We start from the raw sequence: 25,508 nt of genomic DNA, 5'->3' as shown, positions 1-25,508 counted from the left end.
TGTTAAATGTTCAGATTGTTGATGTGGTTTCTTCTTTCTGAGTAGATCTTGTCAGCTCTATAATTGGTACCAGGAGTAGGGTGAGTATGCAGCTTGCAGGTGGTAAATTCACTTCTACATTCTGATCACACTACACTTTTGGATTTCTTCTTCCACATTATGCCAGAAGCTCTGGCATCTCAACTTTATAAAATGCAGGTCGTCACTGCGTCCAGGTTTTATTTATCTAACCAAGTAAGCTGAGAAGCCTCTAGCTGTATGATCTAGCATATTATATATTAGATCACTTTTATCAGTGAATTTGGTCTGTTCCAATTTGTAATTTCTTCTTGTATGAGAAGTCTGAGTTAAAAGCCTTGGCATCAACTGCAAACATTTGGGAAACAAAGATAGAGTTGTGTCTTCTCTTCTACATTCTATAAAAACTACTTTCAGGGCCTGGTTTTTCAGTGGAAGAGAGTTGAAAGTTTGTCATCCTACACACATGATGTTCTTCACCATCTTAGCAGCAATATTATGACTAAGGAGCTTTTGATACATCATAACACGAATAGCAACACATAGGTAGCCACTGACTGCAAATGACATTGATCTGAATGTTAAACCTAAACTACATGCCTGTTATACTCCAGTTTCTAATCCTGTGAACTACTTTATCAGACTTTTCTTTGTCCTTTTTCAAGATAGTATCAACCTCCATTTATTTTCCTGAACAAATACATTTTTTTTCTTTTGCTGAGCATATTTTGTAGATATATTTCCTTTAACTCTTTAAATTTCCTTCTCAACAGAAAACACTTTCCATAGTGTAGCATGCTTATATGAAGACTTGGGGGAAGGTCATCTGGTAATGCTAAGAAGCTTGACAGTATCCATCACAAAAATGCAAAAGTTCTGTACATAGGCCCCAAAACAACCATTTTCTTTCCCTTTCAACCCACACCACTGAGCACTCAAGCAAACATAAGAGATTCTTAATTATTTCCTCCCAGGGACACAGGTGTCAGTGTCATACTCTCCACCTGTTGTTCCTTACCTGCTCTTGGCTCTTCTCCCATAGGATTTGTTTTAATGGCAGTCTCATTAGGGTAAGCACTAAGGGCCTATCTCTGAGCTGCTGCCAGCTTCTCTGATCCCAGACACTCACTGAAGCCATTCATTTCTGACTCCCATACCATTTTGAACCAAATCCCAGACATTATACCATTGGATGTATTTTTACGTGTGCTTCTAAAAGTTAAATGCCCATGCTTTTAACTCTTATGCTATCCTACCTCCTAAGAAGTCATGCTAAAATCAAGTAAAATCTCCAATACCTCTACAATATGTAAGGCATTGTACAAGATCTTGGAGGCATGACTATGACACAGTTCCTGTACTTAGTTCTAATGAGGAGTCTATATTGACATTCCTAAACAGAATCAGCGCTGTTATACTAAAAAGCTGTTACTTGGAGAACATACTGAAAACTCACAGAGGCACCTCTTTCTACCCAGTTTTAGAGATAGATTCTGAAGTACCATAGTAGTGTCTAAGGCAACTAAGTGGAAATAACATCATAGAGAGATTGTCTATTTAAGTGAGGCATACTAGAACTGAAGATTTCAAAAGAATAGCACTTTCAGATGATATGTGATTCAGCATGATTTTATGGCAGTGGGTTGTTCAAGTAACATGGAGATAAAGGGCATTGGAACTAAAAAAGAAAATCGTATGCTTTTTTACCTAGTATTTTTTTCAGTTTTAAAAGCTTTTTTAAAAAGTTGCTTCATTTGCCCTTTTCATGAGCAGTTTGAAAAACTGTTCTTCAGCTAATTTTGATACCTTCCATGGGGCCTGGGGTGCTTATCTCAGCCATTCTCATTGAAAGTCATTGATTAAGTCCCCTCCCCTCATATAGTCTGCATATATATTTAGAATAAATATTGATAGTTTAATTAAATAATTAAACTAAGACTAAAATATACAGCCTGTTAAGAAAAAAATAAAACAATTCAAGATTGAATGAGTTCTGTCCCAACTACTGTACAAGTTATTGTTCCCACAGCACCCAAATAGTCTTTAAAAATATACCTGGTTTTTCATGGTTTGAAAATACTGCGTGGTAGGGAAGAGTAAGTGGTACTGCTGCTGTGGAAAACAGTATGGAAGTTCCTCAAAAAATTAAATATTGAATTACCATGTGATTCTGCAATTCCACTTCTGAGTATATACCCCCCAAAATTGAAAGCAGGATCTCAAAGAGGTATCTGTACACCCATACTCATAGCAGCATTGTTCACAATAGCTGAAATGTAGACACAAACCAAGTGTCTATCAACAGGTAACTGGATAAGCAAAATATGGGGGTTGTGCATGTGTACATGTACATACATACATACATACATGTGAATATTGTCCATCTTTAAAAAGGAAGGAAATTCTGATATTTGCTACAACATGGATGAACCTTGAGGATATGTATTATTATACAAAGTGAAGTAAGCCAGACATAAAAAGACAAATACTGTACTGTATGATTTCACTTATTTGAGGTACTTAGACTCATCAGAATTACACACTGAAGTAGAATGCTGGTTGCCAGGGGCTAGCACGGAAAGAGGGATAGAAAGTTAGTGTTTAACAGGTACAGAATTTCAGTTTTACAAGATGAAAAGAGTTAATAGGGATAGAATTTCAGTTTTACAAAATGGATGGCACTAATGTTTGCACAACTATATGAATGTATTTAATATCACTGAACCATACACTTTAAAATGGCTAAGGTAGTAAATTTTATGTTATGTGTATTTTATCACAATAAAAAAATGGGGGTGGGGGAAATATACATCAAATGTCATCACTCCCTCCATTAGTGTTCTATCCCACTGGGAATAAAGTCCTTGCCAAGGCTTATAAGAGCTGTGTGATCTGACCTCTACCAGTTCATTCACGCTTATTTCCTACCTTTGCCTCCCTGGTTCACTATGCTCTAACTGGTCTGCCGACCTTATCATTTTGAACACACTCAACCCACTTCCAGCTGGTGGCTTTTTCCTTTGCTGTTTCTCCTGTCTTGAAAGGCTCTTCTCTATGTCCTTCGTTGATTGCTCTTGCTCTCCCTTAGATCTCAGCTCAGAAATGTCTTACCTGATGACTATATGTAATGCAAAGCCCTACCCCACTCCCCAGTACACATTGTCTATCCAGTTATTCTGTTTTACTCATGGTATTTATCACTCAAAACATTTATTTAAATTGTTTGGATTGGAGATCCAAGATAGCAAAATAGGAACAGCTCTGCAATGCAGTTCCCAGAGAGAAGAACACAGAGGGTAAGTGATCACCGCATTTCCAAATGAGTTTTTACTGCCCACAGACCAGGATGTTCCTGGGCTGAAAAGCGCCATGAGCTTCCAGCATGGCTGTTTCAGCCGGCGCTACGGGTCTCCTCACAAAAACTCGCACAAATGCAGTTCCAGGCAGCCATTTCAACAGGCGCTGGAATGCCTGGGATACAGAGCCTCCCATTCAACTGAAAAAAAAAAAGAGGGCTGAAACAGAGAGCCAGGTGATCCGGCTCATTGGGTCCCATGCCCCACAAAGACCAGCACTCTGAAAAGCTCTGGATTGAGAGGTTCGCAACAAGGGCAGCTAGACCTGGGACAGTCCAGCTCAGTGGGTAGAAGGGCGTCAGCTATTACCAAGGCAGTCCACCATTACCCAGGCAGTCCGCTATTACCGAGACAGTCTGCTTTTATTGAGGCAGTCCGCCATTACCAAGGCAGTCCACCATTACTGAGGCAGACCACCATTACCGAGGCAGTTCTAACAGGAAATTTGCACAGTAGCTGGGCATAGCCCACAGCAGCTCAGTAACCCCTCTACTGGTAGACTGTGGCTAGACTACCACCTTGCTGAGCAGGGCATCTCTGAAAAAAGGCAGCAGCACATCAGAAACTTACAAGTAAAGCCACACCTTCACAGGACAGAGCACCTGGGGAAAAAGGCATTTATGAGTTCCGCTGCAGCAGACTTAAACGTACCTGCCCAGAAGCTCTGAAGGGAAAAATGGAGCTCCCAGCTGAGCATTTGCACTCCAGTAAGGGACAGACTGTCTCCTGAGGCAGCTCCCTAACCCCTATATATCCAAAGAGACACCTCGTAAAGGAGAGCTCAGGCTGACATCTGGTGGGTACTCTTCTGGGATGAAGATAACAGCAGAAGAAACTGGCAGCAACCCTTACTGTTCTTCTGCCCTCGTGGGTGATCCCCAGGAAAGCAGGGTCTGGAATGGACCTCCAGCAGGCTTACAGTAGAGGGGCCTGACTGTTAGAAGGAAAACTAAAAAACAGAAAGAAATAACTACATCAGCAATAAAAAGGACGTCCAATCAGAGACCCCATTCGAAAGTCACCAACTACAAAGAGCACAGGTAGATAAATCCACAAAGATGGGAAGAAACCAGTGCAAAAAGGTTGAAAACACCAAAAACCAGAATGCCTCTCCTCCTCCAAGAGATCACAACTCCACACCAGGAAGGAAACAACGCTGGATGGAGAATGAGTCTGATGAATTGAAGGAAACAGGCTTCAGATGGTTGGTAATAACGAACTTCTCTGAGCTAAAAGAACATGTGCTAACCCAATGCAAAGAAACTAAGAACCTTGAAAAAAGGTTAGACGAAATGCTAACGAGAATAAACAACTTAGAGAAAAATATAAATAACCTGCTGGAGCTGAAAAACCCAACAAGAGAACTACTTGAAGCATACACAAGTTTCACTAGCCGAATTGACCAAGCAGAAGAAAGGCTATCAGAGATTGAAGATCATCTCAAGGAAATAAACTGAGAGGGCAAGATTAGAGAAAAAAGAGTGAAAAGAAATGAACAAAGTCTCCAAGAAATATGGGATTATGTGAAAAGACCTAATCTACTCTTGATAGGTGTACCTGAATGCGAAGGAGAGAATGAATCCAAGCTGGAAAAGGATATTATCCAAGAGAACTTCCCCAACCTAGCAAACCAGACTACTATTCCAGTCCAGGAAATACAGAGAACACCACAAAGATATTCCTCAAGAAGAGCAACCCCAAGACACTTAATCGTCAGATTCACCAGGGTTGAAATGAAGGAAGAAATGCTAAGGGCAGCAAGAGAGAAAGGTCTGGTTACCCACAAAGGGAAGCCCATCAGACTCAGCAGATCTCTCAGCAGAAACCCTACAAGCCAGAATAGAGTGGGGGCCAATATTCAACATCCTTAAAGAAAAGAACTTTCAACCTAGAATTTCATATCCAGCCAAACTAAGCTTCATAAGCAAAGGAGAAATAAAATCCTTTACGAACAAGCAATTGCTGAGAGATTTTGTCACCACCAGGCCTGCCTTACAAGAGCTCCTGAAAGAAGCACTAAACATAGAAAGGAACAACCAGTACCAGCCACTCCAAAAACATACCAAATGGTAAAGAGCATTGACACACTGAAGAAACTGCATCAACTAACAGGCAAAACAACCAGCTAGCATCAAAATGGCAGGATGAAATTCACACATAACAATATTAACCGTAAATGTAAGTGGGCTAAATGCACCATTCAAAAGACACAGACTGGCAAATTGGATAAATAGTCAAGACCAATTGGTGTGCTGTATTCAGGAAACCCATCTCATATGCAAGGACACACACAGGCTCAAAATAAAGGGATGCAGGAAGATACACCAAGCAAATGGAGAGCAAAAAAACCACGAGTTGCAATCTGAGTCTCTGATAAAATAGACTTTAAAACAACAAAGATCAAAAGACACAAAGAAGGGCATTACATAATGGTAAGAGCATCAATGCAACAAGAAGAGCTTACTATCTGAAATATATATGCACCCAGTACAGGAGCACCCATATCCATAAAGTAAGTTCTTAGAGACCTAAAAAGAGACTTAAGACTTTCACACAATAATAGTGGGAGACTTTAACTCTCCACTGTCAATATTAGACAGCTCAACGAGACAGAAAATTAACAAGGATATCCAGGACTTAAACTCAGATCTGGACCAAGCAAATCTAATAGATATCTACAGAAATCTCCACCCCAAATCCACATAATATACATTCTTCTCAGCACCACATTGCACATACTCTAAAACTGACCACATAATTGGAAGTAAATCACTCAACAGATGCAAAAGAACAGAAATCATAACAAACAGTCTCTCAGACCACAGTGCAATCAAATTAGAAATCAAGATTAAGAAACTAACTCAGATCCGCACAACTTCATGGAAACTGAACAACTGGCCCTTGAGTGTTGACTGGATACACAACGAAATGAAAGCAGAAATAAAGATATTCTTTGAAACCAACGAGAATGAAGACACAACATACCAGAATCTCTAGGACACATTTAAAGCAGTGTCTAGAGGAAAATTTATACCAATAAATGTGCACATGAGAAGCAAGGAAAGATGTAAAATTAACATCCTATCATCAAAATCGAAAGAGCTAGAGGAGGAAGATCCAAAAAACGCAAAAGCTAGCAGGAGACCAGAAATAACTAAGATCAGAGCAGAACTAAAGAAGACAGAGACACAAAAAACCCTTCAAAAAAGCCATAAATCCAGGAGCTGGTTTTTTTAAAAGATCAACAAAATAGACAGCCCACTAGCCAGATTAATAAAAAAGAAAAATGAATCGAATAGATGCAATAAAAAACGATAAAGAGGATATCACCACCGATTCCATGGTAATACAAACTACAATCAGAGATTACTACAAACAACTCTATGCACATAAACCAGTAAACCTGGAAGACGTGGATAAATTCCTGGACACTTGCACCCTCCCAAGCCTAAAGCAGGAAGAAGTTGAAACCCTGAATAGACCGATAACAAGGTCTGAGGTCGAGGCAGCAATTAATAGCCTACCTACCAAAAAAACCCCACATCCAGATGGGCTCACAGCCAAATTCTACCAGACATACAAAGAGGAGCTGGTAACACTACTTCTGAAACCATTCCAAAGAATACAAAAAGAGGGAATCCTTCACAAATCATTTTATGAGACCAACGTCATCCTGATACCAAAACCTAGCAGAGACTCAACAAGAAAAGTAAACTTCAGGACAATGTCCATGATGAACATAGATGTGAAAATCTGCAATACAATACTGGCAATCTGACTGCAACAGAACATCAAAAAGCTTATCCATCACAATCAAGTAGGATTCGTCCCAGGGATGCAAGGCTGGTTCAACATACGCAAGTCTATAAACTTGATCCACCAGGTAAACAGAACCAAAGACAAAAACCACATGGTTATCTCAATTGATGCAGAGAGGGCCTTTGACAAAATTCAACAGTGCTTTATGCTAAAAACTCTCAATAAACTAGGTATAGATGGAATGTATCTCCAAATAATAAAAGCTATTTATGACAAACTCACAGCCAATATCAAACTGAATAGGCTAAAACTTGAAGCATTTCCTTTGAAATCTGGCACTAGACAAGGATGCCCTCCCTCACCACTCCTATTCAATATAGTATTGGAAGTTCTAGCAAGAGCAATTGGTCAAGAAAAAGAAATAAAGCATATTCGGTTAGGAGAGGAGGAAGTCAAATTGTCTCTTTTTGCAGACGACATGAATGTATATTTAGAAGGCCCCATCGCCTCAGCCCAGAATCTCCTGAAACTGATAAGCAACTTTAGCAAAGTCTCAGGATACAAAATCAATGTGCATAAATCACAAACATTCCTCTGCCTCAGTAACAGACTAAAAGAGAACCAAATCAAGAACGAACTGCCATTGACAATTGCTACAAAGAAGAATAAAATACCTATGAATACAACTAACAAAGGATGTAAAGGACCTCTTCAAGGAGATCTATGAACCACTGCTCAAGGAAACAAGAGAGGGCACAAACAGATGGAAAAATATTCCATGCTCATGGTTAGGAAGAATCAATATCGTGAAAATGGCCATACTGCCCAAAGTAATTTACAGATTCAATGCCATCCCCATTGAGCTACCTATGACCCTTTTCACAGAACAGGAAAAAACCACCTTAAACTTCATATGGAACCAAAAGAGAGCCCACATAGCCAAGATAATCCTAAGCAAAAAGAACAAAGCTGGAGGCATCACGCTACCTGACTTCAAACTATACTACAAGGCTACAGTAACCAAAACAGCATGGTTCTGGTACCAAAACAGAGATATAGAGGAATGGAACAGAACAGAGGCCTTGGAAGCAACACCACACATTTTCAAACATCTGATCTTTGACAAACCTGACAAAAATAAGCAATAGGGAAAGGATTTCATGTTTTATAAATGGTCTTGGGATAACTGGCAAGCTATGTCCGGAAAACAGAAATTGGATCCCTTCCTGACACCTTACACTAAAAGTAACGCCAGATGGATTAAAAGCTTAAACATAAGATGTAACACCATAAAAACCCTAAAGAAATCCTATGCAATACCATTGAGAACATAGGCATAGGCAAGGACTTGATGACTAAAACATCAAAAGCATTGGCAACAAAAGCCAAAATAGACAAATGGGATCTAATTGAACTCCAGAGCTTCTGCACAGCAAAAGAAACATTTTTTAGAGTGAACTGGCAACCAATAGAATGGGAAAAAATTTTTGCAATCTACCCATCTGACAAAGGGCTAATATTCAGAATGATAGACTGGACAAGGAAAATGTGGCACATATACACCATGAAATATTATGCAGCCTTATAAAACAATGAGTTTGTATCCTTTGTAGGGACATGGATGAATATGGAAACTGACACAGCAAACTGACACAAGAACAGAAAATCAAACACTGCATGTTCTCACTCATTGGTGGGTGTTGAACAATGAGAACACATGGACACGAAGGGGAGCATCACAAACTAGGGTCTGTCGGGGGGGACTGGGGAGGGACAGTAGGGAGTAGGGAGGTTGAGGTGGGATCACATAAGGAGAAATGCCAGATATAGGTGACGGGGGATGGAGGCAGCAAACCACAATGCCATGTATGTACCTGTGCAACAAGTCTGCATAATCTGCACATGTACCCAAGAATCTAAAGTAAAATAAAAAACATATATTTAAAAATTGTTTGTTGATTCTCTTCTTCCTGTTCTCACTAGGCAGAGCTGATGTCTGTTTCTCACACGTTTGTATCCCCAGAGTCTTGAGCAACTGTGCCTGACACATCATAGCCTTAAATATATATTTGTTTTGTTATTAAATGAAATAAATATCCAGTGAAATGAAGGTTTAAGGAGAGGTTTCTGAAACATTTTCTCACATTGGATGGGGGAAAATTAATAAGCTGTTATTTGATCACTCTTTGATAAACCTAAGAAGACTAACTTTTTAAAATGTTTTAGCCTGTAGTCCCAACTAGAATCACTTGAGCCCAGGAGTTCAAGGCTACAGTGAGCTATGCTAGCACCATTATACTCCAGCTTAGGTGACAGAGTGAGACCCTGACTCATTACAATAAAAAATTGTTTTTAATTAAAAGTTTTTTAAAGTAATAAAACATTTTAAATGAGAGAAAAGAGACTTCCTAGCTAATTATTTGTTGAAATACACGCATATACATACTCTAATAAAATGAAACTGATATAAACCCATCTTTTCCCTTTTCTCTAATACACGTCTTCTCATTTCTACTTGTTTTAATGAATACTGAATTGGTTACCTTATAAAAATAGGACTCTTTACGCATGGCAAAAAAAATGCACAACATAGACACCCTGCATCAGAATCACATTAGGTGCTCGTTTAGAAGTGGAAATCAGGAATGCACTGTTTTTAACAAGTTTTGGAAGAGAATCTTATGCACCCTAAAGCTTCAGAACAAGCATCTCTGGACGACTACTCCTGGGGAGCATAGTTTCCATTTCTCATGCCATCTTTAAATAAAATGCTACACACTTATTCCTTGGGCATTGAAACACTAGTTTATTATTCTCTGCTAAATCATTGTAGCTCTCTTATTTCTTTTGTTTTTATTGCATTTTAGGTTTGGGGGTACCTGTGAAGAACATGCAAGATTGTTGCATAGGTACACACATGGCAGTTTGATTTGCTGCCTTCCTTCCCTTCACCTATATCTGGCATTTCTTCCCATGCTATCTCTCCCCAACTCCCCACCCCTCACTGTCCCTCCCCTATTTCCCTCCAACAGACCCCAGTGTGTGGTGCTCCGCTCCATGTGTCCATGTATTCTCGATTGTTCAGCACCCGCCTATGAGTGAGAACATGCAGTGTTTGATTTTCTGTTCTTGTGTCACTCTGCTGAGAATGATGGCTTCCAGGTTCATCCATGTCCCTACAAAGGACACAAACTCATCATTGTTTGTGGCTGCATAATATTCCATGGTGTATATGTGCCACATTTTCCCTGTCCAGTCTATCATCAATGGGCATTTGGGTTGGTTCCAGGTTTTTGCTATTGTAAACTGTGCTGCAATGAACATTCGTGTACATGTGTCCTTATAGTAGAACGATTTATAATCCTTTGGATATATACCCAGTAATGGGATTGCTGGGTCAAGTGGAATTTCTATTTCTAGGTCCTTGAGGAATCGCCACACTGTCTTCCACAATGGTTGAACTAATTTACACTCCCACCAACAGTGTAAAAGTGTTCCTATTTCTCCACATCCTCTCCAGCATCTCTTGTCTCCAGATTTTTAAGTGATTGCCATTCTCTTGAACTCCCAACCTCAGGTGATCGGCTTGCCTTGGCCTGCAAAGTGCTTGGATTACAGGTGTGAGCCACCACGCCCAGCTGAGAATGATCACCATTCTAACTGGCGTGAGTTGGTATCTCAATGTAGTTTTGATTTGCATTTCTCTGATGACCACTGATGATGAGCATTTTTTCATATGTTTGTTGGCCTCATGTATGTCTTCTTTTGTAAAGTATCTGTTCATATCCTTTGCCCACTTTTGAATGAGCTTGTTTGGTTTTTTCTTATAAATCTGTTTTAGTTCTTTGTAAATTCTGGATATCAGCCCTTTGTCAGATGGGTTAACTACAAAAATTTCTTCCCATTCTGTTGGTTGCCGGTTCACTCTAATGACTGTTTCTTTTGCTGTGCAGAAGCTGTGGAGTTTGATTAGGTCCCATTTGTGTATTTTGGAAGTTGTTGCCAATGCCTTTGGTGTTTTGGTCATGAAGTCCTTGCCTACACCTATGTCCTGAATGGTTTTGCCTAGATTTTCTTCTAGGGTTTTTATGGTGTTACGTCTTATGTTTAATTCTTTAATCCATCTGGAGTTACTTTTAGTGTAAGGTGTCAGGAAGGGGTCCAGTTTCTGCTTTGTGCACATGGCTAGCCTGTTTTCCCAACACCATCTATTGAACACGGAATCCTTTCTCCATTGCTTTTGTCAGGTTTGTCAAAGATTGGATGGTTGTAGATATGTTGTGTTGCCTCTGAGGCCTCTGTTCTGTTCATTGGTCTGTATCTCTGTTTTGGTACCAGTACCATGCTGTTTTGATTACTGTAGCCTTGTAGTATAATTTGAAGTCCAGTAGTGTGATACCTCCTGCTTTGTTCTTTTTGCTTAGAATTGACTTGGCTATGCGGGCTCTCTTTTGGTTCCATATGAAGTTTAAGGTGTTTTTTCCCAGTTCCGTGAAGAAGGTCATTGGTAGCTGGATGGGGATAGCGTTGAATCTGTAAATTACTTTGGGCAGTATGGCCATTTTCACTATATTGATTCTTCCTAACCATAAACATGGAATGTTTCTCCATCTGTTTGTGTCCTCTCTTATTTCATTGAGCAGTGGTTTGTAATTCTCCTTGAAGAGGCCCTTTACGTTCCTGGTTAGTTGTATTCCTAGGTATTTTATTCTCTTTGTAGCAATTGTGAATGGCAGTTCATTCTTGATTTGGCTCTCTTTAAGTCTTTTATTGGTGTATAGGAATGCTTGTGATTTTTGCACATTATTTTGTATTCTGAGACTTTGCTGAAGTTGCTTATCAGTTTCAGGAGATTTCGGGCTGAGATGATGGGGTCTTCTAGATATACGGTCATGTTGTCTACAAATAGAGACAGTTTGACTTCCTCCTTTCCTATTTGAATACCCTTTATTTCTTTTTCTTGCCCGATTGCTCTGGCTGGAACTTCCAGTACTATGTTGAATAGGAGTGGTGAGGGAGGGCATCCTTGTCTAGTGCCAGAATTCAAGGGGAATGCTTCCAGTTTTTGCCCATTCAGTATGATATTGCATGTTGGTTTGCCATAAATAGCTTTTATTATTTTGAGATACATTCCGTCAATACCTAGTTTATTGAGGGTTTTTAGCATAAAGGGCTGTTGAATTTTGTCAAAGGCCCTCTCTGCATCAATTGAGATAACCATGTGGTTTTTGTCTTTGGTTCTGTTTATGTGGTGAATTACGTTTATAGACTTGTGTATGTTGAACCAGCCTTACATCCCCGGGATGAAGCCTACTTGATCATGGTGGATAAGCTTTTTGATGTGCTGTTGCAATCGGCTTGCCAGTATTTTATTGAAGATTTTTGCATCTATGTTCATCATGGATATTGGCCTGAAGTTTTCTTTTCTTGTTGAGTCTCTGCTGGGTTTTGGTATCAGGATGATGTTGGTCTCATAAAATGATTTGGGAAGGATTTCCTCTTTTTAGATTATTTGGAATAGTTTCAGAAGGAATGGTACCAGCTCCTCTTTGTACGTCTAGTAGAATTCGGCTGTGAACCCGTTTGGGCCTGGGGTTTTTTTAGGTGGTAGGCTCTTAATTGCTGCCCCAACTTCAGACCTTGTTACTGGTCTATTCAGGGTTTCGACTTCTTCCTGGTTTAGGCTTGGCAGGGTGCAAGTGTCCAGGAATTTATCCATTTCTTCCAGGTTTATTAGTTTGTGTGCATAGAGTTGTTTGTAATAATCTCTGATGATGGCTTGAATTTCTGTGGAATCTGTGGTGATATCCCCTTTATCATTTTTTATTGCATCGATTTGGTTATTCTCTCTTTTCCTTTTTATTAATCTGGCTAGTGGTCTGTCTATTTTGTTGATCTTTTCAAAAACAACCAGCTCCTGGATTCATTGATTTTTTTTGAAGGTTTTTTTCTGTCTCTATCTCCTTCAGTTCTGCGCTGATCTTAGTTTTTCTTGTCTTCTGCTAGACTTTGAGTTTTTTTGATCTTGCCCCTCTAGCTCTTTCAATTTTGATGATAGGATGCCAATTTTAGATCTCTCCTTGCTTCTCATGTGGGCACTTATTGCTATATATTTTCCTCTATAGACTACTTTATATGTGTCCCAGAGATTGACATGTTGTGTCTTCGTTCTCGTTGGTTTTGAAGAACATGTTTATTTCTGCCTTCATTTCATTGTTTATCCAGTCAACATTCAAGAGCAAGTTCAGTTCCCATGAAGCTGTACAGTTCTCAGTTTCTTAATTCTGAGGTCTAACTTAATTGCACTGTGGTCTGAGAGACTGTTCGTTATGATTTCCGTTCTTTTGCATTTGCTGAGGAGTGATTTACTTCCAATTGTGGGTCAATTTTAGAGTAGGTGTCATGTGGTGCCGAGAAGAATGTATATCAGGAGTGGAGAGTTCTGTAAATGTCTATTAGGTTTGCTTGGTACAGGTCTGAGTTCAAATCCTGGATATCCTTGTTAATTTTCTGTCTGGTTGATCTGTCTAATATTGACAATGGGGTGTTAAAGTCTCCCACTATTATTGTGTGGGGGTCTAACTCTCTTTGTAAGTCATTAAGAACTTCCCTTGTGTATCTGGGTGCTCCTGCATTTGGTGCATTTATATTTAGGATTGTTAGCTCTTCTTGTTGCATTGATCCTTTTACCATTACATAATGTCCTTCTTTGTCTCTTTTGATCTTTGTTGCTTTGAAGTCTATTTTATCAGAGATGAGAATTGTTACTCCTGCTTTTTTTTGCTCTCTATTTGTTTGGTAAATCTTCCTCCATCCCTTTATTTTGAGCTTTTGTGTATCCTTGCATGTGAGATGGGTTTCCTGGATATAGTACACCGATGGGTTTTGTCTTTTTATCCAATTTGCCAGTCTGTGTGTTTTGATTGGGGCATTTAGTCCATTTACATTTAGGGTTAATATTGTTGTGTGTGAATTTGATACTGCCATTTTGATGCTAGCTGACTGTTTTGCCTGTTAGTTGCTGCAGATTCTTGATTATGTTGATGCTTGGTATGTTTTTGGAGTGGCTGGTACTGGTTGTTCCTTTCTATGTGTAGAGCCTCTTTCAGGAGCTCTTGTAAAGCAGGTTTGGTGGTGATCAAATCTCTGAGTACTTGCTTTTTCGTAAAGGATTTCATTTTTCCTTCACTTATGAAGCTTAGTTTGGCTGGGTATGAGATTCTGGGTTGAAAGTTCTTTTCTTTAAGGATGTTGAATATTGGCCCCCAATCTCTTCTGGCTTATAGGGTTTCTGCTGAGGGATCTGCTGTGAATCTGATGGGCTTCCCTTTGTGGCTAACCCGACCTTTCTCTCTGGCTGCCCTTAGCATTTTCTCCTTCATTTTAACCCTGGTGAATCTGACGATTATGTGCCTTGGGGTTGCTCTTCTTGACGAACATCTTTGTGGTGTTCTCTGTATTTCCTGGACTGGAGTATTGACCTGCCTTGCTAGGTTGGGGAAGTTTTCCTGGATAATATCCTGAAGAGTATTTTTCCAGCTTGGATTCATTCTCTTCATCACATTCAGATACACCTATCAAACATAGATTAGGTCTTTTTACATAGTCCCACATTTCTTGGAGACTTTGTTCATTCCCTTTTACCCTTTTTTCTCTAATCTTGCCTTCTTGTTTTATTTCATTGAGTTGACCTTCGACCTCTGATATCCTTTCTGCTGCTTGGTCAATGCGGCTGTTGAAACTTGTGCATGTTTCGTGAAGTTCTTGTGCTGTGTTTTTCAGCTCCATCAATTTACTTATATTCCTTTCTAAGTTGTCCATTCTCGTTAGCCTTTCATCATATCTTTTTTCAAGGCTCTTAATTTATTTGCATTGGGTTAGAGCATTTTCATTTAGCTCACAGAAGTTTCTTATTAGCCACCTTCTGAAGCCTGATTCTGTCATTTCATCATACCCATTCTCCATCCAGCCTTTTTTCCCTTGCTGGTGAGGAGTTGTGACCTCTTATAGGAGGAGACTTGTTCTAGTTTCGGGTGTTTTCATCTTTTTTGTGCTGGTTTCTTCCCATCTTTGTGGATGTATCCACCTGTCGTCTTTGTAATTGCTGACTTTCAGATTGTGTCTCTGAGTGGACATCCAGTTTGTTGATGATGAAGTTATTTCTGTTTTTTAGGTTTCCTTCTAACAGTCTGGCCCCTCTGCTGTAGGACTGCTGAGGTCCACTCCAGGCCCTGCTTGCTTAGGGATCACCTGCAGTAGCTGCAGAACAGTAAGGGTTGCTACCAGTGTCTTCTTCTGCTATCTTTGTCCCAGAAGGACACCCACCAAATGTCAGTCTGATCTCTCCTTTACGAGGTGGACTCTTTGGATATATGGGGGTCAGGGAGCTGCTTGAGGAGAAAGTCTGTCCTTTATAGGAGCTCAAGTGCTGAGCTGTGAGCTCTGTTGTTCATTCAGAGCTGCTGGGCAGGTACATTTAGGTCTGCTGCAGCAGAACTCATAAACCTTTTTTTCTTCCCAGGTGCCCTGTTCCAGGGATTTAGGGCTTCAGTGCTTTATTTTGAGTTTACGTTGTGCTGCTGCCTTTTTTTCAGGGCTGCCCTGCCCAGCAAGGAGGCAGCCTAGTCACTGTCTGCCTGAAGAGGCTTTGCTGAGCTGCTATGGGCTCCGCCCAGCTGCCATGTGAACTTCCCTGTAGTCCTGTTTATATGGGTGTAGTTAGAACTGCCTCAGCAATGGTGGCCCACCTCTGTAATGGCGGACTCTCTCTATAATGGCAGGTTGCCTTGGCAATGGCGGGTTGCCTTGGCAGTGGTGGGTTGCCTCAGCAATGGCGGACTACCTCTGTAGTGGTGCAGTGCCTCTGTAATGGCGGACGTCCCTCCCCCACGGAGCTGGACCATCCCAGGTTCAGCTGTGCTTGCTCTGAGACTCTCAACCCAGAGCGTTCCAATTGCTGGTTTTTTTCTTGTTTTTTTTTTGTTTTTTTGTTGTTGTTTATTTTATGTGGGGGTGGGACCAGCCGAGCCTGATTACCTGGCTCCCTGCCTCTGAGCCCTTTTTTTTTAGTTGAATGGTCGACTGTCTCCCAGGTCTTCCAGTCGCCTGTTGAAAAGGCACCAGGATCTGTGTGATTTCCCAGGCGACTCACTGCACCAGCTGAAATAGCGGTGCTGAGATTCATGGCACTTATTTTGCCTGGGAATCTCCTGGCTTGGTTCCCTGTTTCAGTCCCCTTTTTAATCAGTTGAATGGGTGACTGTGCCTTCCCGGGGCTCCAGTCGCCAGCTAAAAGGGCACCCAGACCAGTGTATTTTGTACGGAGAACCACCGCGTGCTTTGTCGCGCCAACAAAAACAGCCCCGCTGGCGACCCGTGGTGCTCCTCCACCTGGGTATCTCCTGGTCTGTGGGCAGTAAAAATCCATCTGGAAATGTGGCGTCCACTCACACTCTGCACTTTCACTGGGAGCTGTTCCTAAACGGCCATCTTTGATAAGTATTGTAGCTCTCTTACTTCTTATCTTTCTTAGTCCTTAGTAAAACAAAAATGATAATTTCAGTGTAGGTACCTTATGATTTTCATAGTCTTACTGTACATGCTTAGAAAACCACAACAGATTTTGATTGCAAAGGAGTAGCTGTTTCTTTGATAAATAAATGATAGTCTTAATATTAATGCATTATTATTTCCCTGGTCTTTCTCATCTTGTGGTTCGCATACAATTCCAATTCAGTTTCTCATTCTTCTCTGCCCTACTCTGAGGATAGTAAACTCAAGAAATGTTGGTAGCTGTTAGTCTGCTTATTGAATTGTGTGTCTTTGAAGGAGGCAGTCTGGTAGCTAGTTTAGAGCAGTTAAAACAGAGTCATTGCAAGGAGAATATAATGGCAGGAGTGACTCTCCTCCCTCATGAATGTTACCTGAATGAGTGTTCAGAAGACACAATAAAAAACTACAGCTATGCAATCTGTAACTGTGGCTTCAATTTAGCTTTCTGTTGTAGAGATTATATTACTGTATTTCATTCCCCAAGCCCCAGTAGTCATGAAAGGATGTATTTCTGTTAACATCATAACTTTTGTAATTTATTGCTATTTTGTTCTTTATCAGCAAATGCCATTGAAATGTTCCTAAATTATACTTAATCTTGTTGCTCCATCATTTCAGTGTTTCTCCTCTTCTGTTTTTCTATTGGTGAAATTTTAACTTTCCCATTGTTAAATAATTATAAATATTTTCAATATTCTGCATGACAGAGCTTGCACTTTTTATTGAGGAGTTCTACCATAAGTTGATTGATCAGTTTGTTATTTTGTTATAATTCCTCTCATGATGTTTGTTCTTTTTATCCACTACTATTATGTGTTCTTGAACACAAAACTTCACTTTTACATGACCTAATATCACTTGCTACCAGCTTTGGATTTTGTTTTTCTTGCAGAGTCTTAAATGTTCCAAAAATAAATCTCTCTCTTTATGTTTATCTATCTTGTCTTTTTTTCAATCTTTTCTGAAATGAAACATAAACAGTTAAATTCCTTGACCCTAACTAAAGCAGCCCTGTAAGTCTTTTGCTACCCTACTCTGTCTTCTTTACAGCGCTTATTATCATATGGAATGATTTGCTTTTATACTAAGCATCTGTCTACACTCCCCTACCACCAGCACTAGTAAGTTTCTTGAAGGCAAGACTCTGTCTTGGACATACCTGGAAAGGTGTGTGTGGCATGTTGTAAGTAAATGTTTGGCTACTGACTCACTGTCTGTCTGCAAAAAGAAAGAAGACTAAAGCTATATGTGTAACTTTCAATGTATGTATCATAGTTGGGATTATTTTGTGGACTGATCTTTTTAATCTGTCATACATTTTGAAGAATAACAGCACTATGAGTACATCTACACATATACTATATTGATATTTTCAATAATCTACATGACAGAGCTTGCACTTTTTATTAAGGAGTTCTGTCATATAAGGTAATTGATCAGTTTGTCAAATAATTACCATGACAATATGACTTTTTCCTACAATGACATTTTGAGATTGAAAATATCATTTGGAAGTTAAAAAGAGCACACCCTTTTTTGAAGTGAATGTTTTCCAGAAATAAAGCCTTGCCAATACCTTGTCGTTATCCAGAAACCAAGGAAGAAAGCTTTGGAAAGTTCTAGCAACAGTGAGAGTGATTCAGGCACATCGTCAGACACCTCAAGTGAAGGCATGAGTAGTAGTGATTCAGATGATCTAGAAGAAGATGAAGAGGAAGAAGATCAAAGTATTGAAGAGAGTGAAGATGATGATTCTGATTCAGAGAGTGAAGCACAACATAAAAGTAACAACCAGGTATAATTTTTTTCATGGACAGTATCCAGACATATTCATATTTAGGAATTAATTGGTTTATCTTGACTCTCAAAGTCTGTAGTTTTAAAGTTAATCATTATTCTGAGCTCATACTTTTGCACAAGAAATAATATAAGATGGATAAATATTTTTAAAGGGACATGTGGTATTTATTTTACTAATTTTTAGATTTTTAGATATTATCATAAGGCATTAATAACACTTTTAAAGCACGCTTTATCTCTAGGTTTTACTGCTTTATATTCTTTGTCTTAATAGATGTTAGGAAGTTACCTTTTCATTTTTATTTCTAGGTGCTATTACATGGTATTTCAGACCCAAAAGCAGATGGACAGAAAGCAACCGAAAAAGCCCAGGAAAAAAGAATACACCAGCCATTACCTCTAGCGTCTGAATCCCAGACTCACTCATCATTCCAATCCCAGCAGAAGCAGCCTCAGGTTTTGTCACAGCAGCTTCCATTTATTTTCCAAAGCTCTCAGGCAAAGGAGGAATCTGTGAACAAACACACCAGTGTAATACAGTCTACGGGATTGGTGTCCAATGTGAAACCTTTATCTTTGGTAAATCAAGCCAAAAAGGAAACTTACATGAAACTCATAGTTCCTTCTCCTGATGTTCTTAAAGCAGGGAATAAAAATACCTCTGAAGAATCTAGTTCATTGACCAGTGAATTGAGATCCAAACGGGTGAGTTACAAATGATTTATATAAGAATTTTATTATTAAAAAAAGATATAGCTGCTATATTATCTTATACAAGTTTAAATTAAATTATACTCTCATTTTAATACTTTCTTAATGTTCAGGAGTAGAATATGTACATCAGATAATAAATTGCTCTGATTTTATATTCACATATGTATCTGTTTAACATATTTTTGGCAATGCAATCATGTCATTCCAGATCCCCTACAACCCATCCCTAAGGTAAGCCCCACTCCCAAGATCTAATGATTTAGAAATAAGGGGATAGGCCAGGTGCAATGGCTCTCACACTTGTAATCCCAGCACTTTGGGAGGCCGATCACCTGAGGCAGGCAGATCACCTGAGGTCAGGAGTTCAAGAACAGCCTAACCAATATGATGAAACCCCATCTCTACTGAAAATACAAAAAAATTAGCTGAGTGTGGTGGCATGCACCTGTAATCCTAGCTACTCTGGAGGCTGAGATAGGAGAATTGCTTGAACCTGGGAGGCAGAAGTTGCAGTGAACTAAGATCATGCCACTGCACTCCAGCCTGGGTGACAGAGTGAGACTCTGTCTCAAAAAAAGAAAAAGAAAAAAGGGGATAAATATGTTTGAATAAGAAAAGCTTCAAAATTCCTTGGATTTCAAATTAGTGTCTTTTTTTCCCTAATATCAATATATTCTTTTTTTTTTTTTTTTTGAGACAGGATCTTACTCTGTGGCCTAGGCTGGAGTGCAGTGGCACGATCTCAGCTCACTGCAACCTCCCCATCCTGGGTTCAAGGATACTCATGCCTCAGCCTTCCTAGTAGCTGAGACTACAGGCACGTGCCAACACACCTGACTAATATTTGTATATTTAGTAGAGACAGGGTTTCACCATGTTGGCCAGGCTGGTCTCAAACTCTTGACCTCAAGTGATCTGCCTGCATCAGCCTCCCAAAGTGCTGGGATTATAGGCATGAGCCACCGCATCCGGCCAAATATATTCTTTTTTTAGAGAAATGAATTCAAATAATTTCCCATTATAGTCCTAGAATTTATAAGTTTTAAGTGTAAAAACCTTTCATAAAGAATCACCTTTCTGGTCAGAGATGGTGGTGGTTGACACCTGTAAGCCCAGCACTTTGGGAGCCAAGGCAGGAGGAATATTTGAGGCTAGGAGTTCAAGACCAACCTCTGCAACATAGTAAGACCCTGTCTCTACCAAAAAAAAAAAAAAAGAGAGAACATTTTCCTTTGCCATTCTTAATGAATTATGTGAAATATTAACTACTACTTATACAAACACTGGAACTACTCTTTAGAGAATTTTTTCACCTTTGTTTTTCTTGCTGTTGATTTTACTTCATAGACTACATTCAGATTCTGTTGTATGCATTATGTTTGCATACAATATCCTGTCTCATGGTTACAAATATTATTATTAAGCATCCTAATTAGATAACACTTGTAGAACATTTAATGTTTGCCAACCATTGTTCTAATTGCTGAACATACATTAACTCCTCTGTAATAACATGTGTGAGTGCTACTAATATTATCCTCATTTACAGATGATAAAATTGGACATTCACATTAGACTCAACTCTGAAAGATGTTATCTTCTCTTTGTCAGTACCTGTTACTGAGTTAGAAGTACCTACCTGCATCCCCCATGAGTTCGTTATTTTCTTTTTTTTCCTTTTTTTTTTTTTATAGTTCATTGTTTTCTTAAAGGTTATTAGTCATAGAATCCTTCAGTACCCTTATACTGAAGGCAATCTAACTTAAATCCATATAGATTGATTGAATACATATACTAGGATTGGAATTTTGTAGGTCTTATGTCAGCTTTCTTTTATTGACATTCATGTGGAGGACTTTTTGTGATCTGCAGACTGAGGTAGGGGTGGGGGAGCAAGAGCTTGGAAGTAGGACAGACATTGGAACCCATCTCTTCCCACACTATTTTCCACATGGTTATATTAAAGCAGCAAGAGATTTGTTACTATACAGGTCTCAATTTTCTCTTCATCTCCTTTTTGCACACCACCCATTTTAAAAAGGATAATGTATGTACTATAAAGGAATAATTGGAATAAAATATGTTTTTATTATAAAGTAATTTTTGTCTATTCTTAAAAACTTGTTGGTGTCAATATATGGGAAGTGATTCTTCAGAATTACATTGAGGAATAGTTGGAGAAAATTAAAATATAAAACTAAAGGGACTTTTGTTTTCATGGCCTTTTGGTCCTATATATTTAGAAGGAAAACTTACTACCTATAAAGAAGATTATAAAATTATTACATAACATAATTGTATTCTAACAGATAAAAACACACTAATTTTTCTGCCGAAAATTTAAATCTTGTATGTATTAAAGATTTTATGTAAGAATTTTGCTATAAAATCACATTGAAAAGGTATATCTATTTAATATAATTTTCCATAATTAACTGAATAATTACTAATTAAGCACTTTCTCTTTGTAAGGTATTGCCTTAGGTACAAATATTGTGACAATTTTTATTTGCAAAGAATTATCTTAATAATTTTCTAAACTAATACAGTTTAGGTATTAAGATAAAAAGTTTACATTGCTTATTGCTTTGTTAGTACTGCTGCTTTAAAATATTTAATAAGTATTTCATGCCAAGTGCAGTGGCTCATGCCTGTAATCTCAGTACTTTGGGAGTGTGGTGGATCACCTGAGGTCAGGAGTTTGAGACCAGCCTGGCCAACATGGTGAAATCCCTAAAAATACAAAAACAAATTAGCTGGGTGTGGTGATATGCACCTGTGGTCCCAGCTAATTGGGAAGCTAAGGCAAGAGAATCACTTGAACCCAGGAGGTAGAGGTTGCAGTGAGCCAAGATCCTGCCACTGTACTCCATCCTGGGTGACAGAGCAAGACTGTATCTCAATATAATAATAATAATAAAATAAAATATTTAATAAGTATTTCATATGACATTTCATCAGCATTTACACTTGCGAAATCTCTGTCACAAATCTTTGCTGATTTGAGTGTTAGGAGCCCAGGTCTGATGCTGACAACACTGCTGATGTTAATTTCAAAGCAGTCATTTTCAATGCAGAATTTTACCTTAGATTAAGAAATTCAGTTCCTTCTGTTAACTCAAGAGATTTTAACAATTCTACTGCTGTTTATTTTTATTTAATATTTTAATTATAGTAACTTGATAAAATTCATTTTATTGTTTTCACGGAGATTCTAATAGTTAAATAATTTTTTGTTTCTTTATTGACATAAATTTTATGTTTTATAAATTAATCTTTTCCAAGAAAATTGTATTTTTCTAAATTGTTTACTCTGGAATGTTAGTGTGTAAAAGCAAGCTAAAGTAGATCCCACAGGATGTTGAATGTCTATTTTCACCAGCTTAGTATCTTAAATCTTTGCTTCAAGGAAGTTCTTCTTGCTCAGGAAGTTATTCATTCAGCAACCTAAAATTGTTTTTTGAGTACATACCAAGTATAGGGCTCTGAATAATGTCTTAGGAAGACCATAAAGGTGAATAAATAAGTGCTAATTCATTATTCAGGATGTTAACTTACCTCCTTAGAGATTTAAGGCATGTGGGCATATGCTGTGTGTACTAAAATGTGTTATGGCATAAGAGTTCATATGCTCGCCAACTTAGAGCTGTTTGACTTATGATCTTTCAACTTTACAATGGCATGAATGCTATGCTATACACATTCAGTAGAAAGTGGTATAATAGTCCCTTGATGCTGGGCAGCAGCAGTGAGCCACAGATCCTGGTCAGCCACGTGATCACTGGGCAGACAACCGATACTCTACAGTGTACTGTGTTGGTAGGTAATTTTGCTCAGTTTTAGGCGAATAAGAGTGTTATCAGCACATTTAAGGTAGGCTAGACTAAGCTATGATATTTGGTAGGTTAGGTGTATTACATCTATTTTTGACTTAACAATATTTTCAACTTTCAATGAGTATATGGGGAAGTCACCCATGCTAAGTTGAGGAACATCTATATAAAGAGGTAAAGGAGTGCAAAGGATAGAGGCAAAGAATGCTTCTGGCTGGGAAATCTGGCAAGCTTCTTGGGTTGGATCTTGAAGAATAAACAGTATTTTGTCAGCTTGAAAATTCCGAAAGGAGGCTAATTCATGCAAAGATTATGGTTTCAGGTTTGGATTATTATGAAAATTGAAGCAACGGTAAAGAGGGAGTAGTCAAAAGGCATATAATTTTTGAGGGGGAAAAACTAATTAAATTTTAATTAGATATAGCCAAGATGTAGCAACAAATTTAAATCATGATATACAGGTAACAACAGTCATAGCTGTTGCTACTTTTACAGCACTTGTATATCATGATTTAAATTTGTGTATGATATGATAGCTGTAATTTGGTTTTAGATATTGAAAGCAAATAAAAGCAATCTTTGTTTTTTGGCACATTTTGTTATGTTTTTTAACTTATGTTTCAACAGGAACAATATAAACAGTCATTCCCATCACAATTAAAGAAACAAGAGTCATCTAAGAGCCTGAAGAAGGTTATTGCAGCTTTGTCAAATCCAAAAGCAACCTCTAGTTCACCAGCACATCCAAAACAAACATTAGAAAACAACCACCCGAATCCATTCTTGACAAATGCACTTTTAGGTAATCACCAACCAAATGGAGTTATTCAAAGTGTCATTCAAGAAGCTCCTCTAGCACTTACTACCAAAACTAAAATGCAGAGCAAGATTAACGAGAACATTATTGCTGCAAGTAGCACCCCTTTTTCCTCACCTGTAAATTTGAGTACAAGTGGCAGAAGAACCCCTGGCAATCAGACACCTGTAATGCCCTCTGCCTCTCCCATCCTGCATAGTCAAGGGAAGGAAAAAGCAATTAGCGATAATGTAAACCCAGTAAAAACACAGCATCACCCACATCCTACAAAATCTTTAGTGGAACAATTCAGAGGAACAGATTCAGACATTCCCAGTAGTAAAGATTCTGAAGATTCAAATGAGGATGAAGAGGAAGATGATGAGGAAGAAGATGAGGAAGATGATGAAGATGATGAATCTGACGACAGCCAATCAGGTTATTTTCATTTTAAAATTTATTTTTCTAAATGCTATCTGAATCAAACATTTTAAAGGGCTTCTTAATTCAGACTTAAAATCAGTGTCATTTACTATGTCTCACACAGCTTTTTGCATTTCTATAATGAGCTTGTAAAATACAGGAGTAATTGATACTGGAAATCCTAAGTCAGGTTCTCAGCATGTTATTCATTTGACATTAAATAAATAATCACTTTAGAGTGAATACAAATGATACATAATTAAGACATAATTTCATCAACTTGGTTAATTTTTATTTCATTTAGGACCACTCTTTTTTTATTTCTTCTGCTACTTGTTAAAATATATCACCAGCTGTTTTGAGAAAAGGTAAAATTATAGTCACAGTCATTCAGGAGGTACCAAAAACCTAAATCACTATAAATGTCCAACAATAACACAGAATTCATTAAATAGCACATACAGTACTCTCTGATTTAATTTTGAGTCACTTTCTACTTTTTTTTGTTTTTTGCTGGGTTGGGGGTTAACTTCTTTGTATTTTTATTTTCCTTCCCTCTCCTCATTCCACAGAAGATTGAAAACATAAAATACAAAAGAGCTTAAATTGTGAATACACAAATTAAATACACATTATAAATGTTTGTCGATTTGTTACTGGTCAGCTACAGATTCAAGTAATTATTTTAGCAGCTAATTGAACAGGAAAATATACTCAGATATACAATTTAAAGTATCTGTAAGTTAAAAACAAATTTTGTGCTCAGGGTAAGAACCACTCTTCCTGGGGTTCCCATAAAACAACTTTGCATGATCATAAATATCAATATTCTTAACTTTTAAAACTAATTTTTATAATAAATTTCAATATAGGCAAATAGTGTCACACAAACCAGAATTCCACAGGACCTATTGTTCTGGGAACTATGAGGAAACAGTCTAAGTATCACTGTTATGTTTATTAAGTTTAATCTAGTAATAGATTTTACATATCTAGAGGAATGGATGCATCATGCATAGGATTATATAGCTAGAACAAACAAATTATTAAATTATCCTACTATAATTACTTCTGTAAGCCTAATGTTTTGAGAGGCCTGAAAAGCCCGAAGTCTTGTATGTAAATAGAAAAACTGCAGCCAAAAAACCAAGAATCTCCTGTTGAAAATTGTTTTGTTTTACTCCAAAGCCCAAATGAAAGTATGATGGTAGTTCCAGATTTCTCTTTCTCATATTCAACCTATATACTTCTTAAGCC

General features: G+C 38.3%; 1 protein-coding gene across 26 annotated transcripts in view; it reads left to right on the top strand.

Moving 5' to 3' along the window:
- The window catches only part of BAZ2B (bromodomain adjacent to zinc finger domain 2B), a 432,513-nt gene that overhangs the window by 290,411 nt on the left and 116,594 nt on the right, over positions 1–25,508 (top strand). For all 26 annotated transcript variants that reach the window (XR_004271241.1, XR_004271240.1, XM_032286284.1 and 23 more), the window contains 3 exons: positions 18,277–18,480; positions 18,795–19,190; positions 23,660–24,266. Coding sequence is in view for 24 of the 26 variants with exons in the window: in XM_032286284.1 (XP_032142175.1) it covers positions 18,277–18,480; positions 18,795–19,190; positions 23,660–24,266 (1,207 nt within the window). In the remaining 2 variants the exon portion in view is untranslated. The remainder of the gene's footprint in view (positions 1–18,276; positions 18,481–18,794; positions 19,191–23,659; positions 24,267–25,508) is intronic.

This window comes from Sapajus apella, unplaced genomic scaffold (genome assembly GCF_009761245.1).
Source record: "Sapajus apella isolate SASKATOON/1434 unplaced genomic scaffold, GSC_monkey_1.0 scaffold18, whole genome shotgun sequence".
NCBI lineage: Eukaryota > Metazoa > Chordata > Mammalia > Primates > Cebidae > Sapajus > Sapajus apella.
The sequence above is the reverse complement of the archived record's forward strand: the minus strand, read 5'-3'. Positions and strand labels throughout refer to the sequence as shown.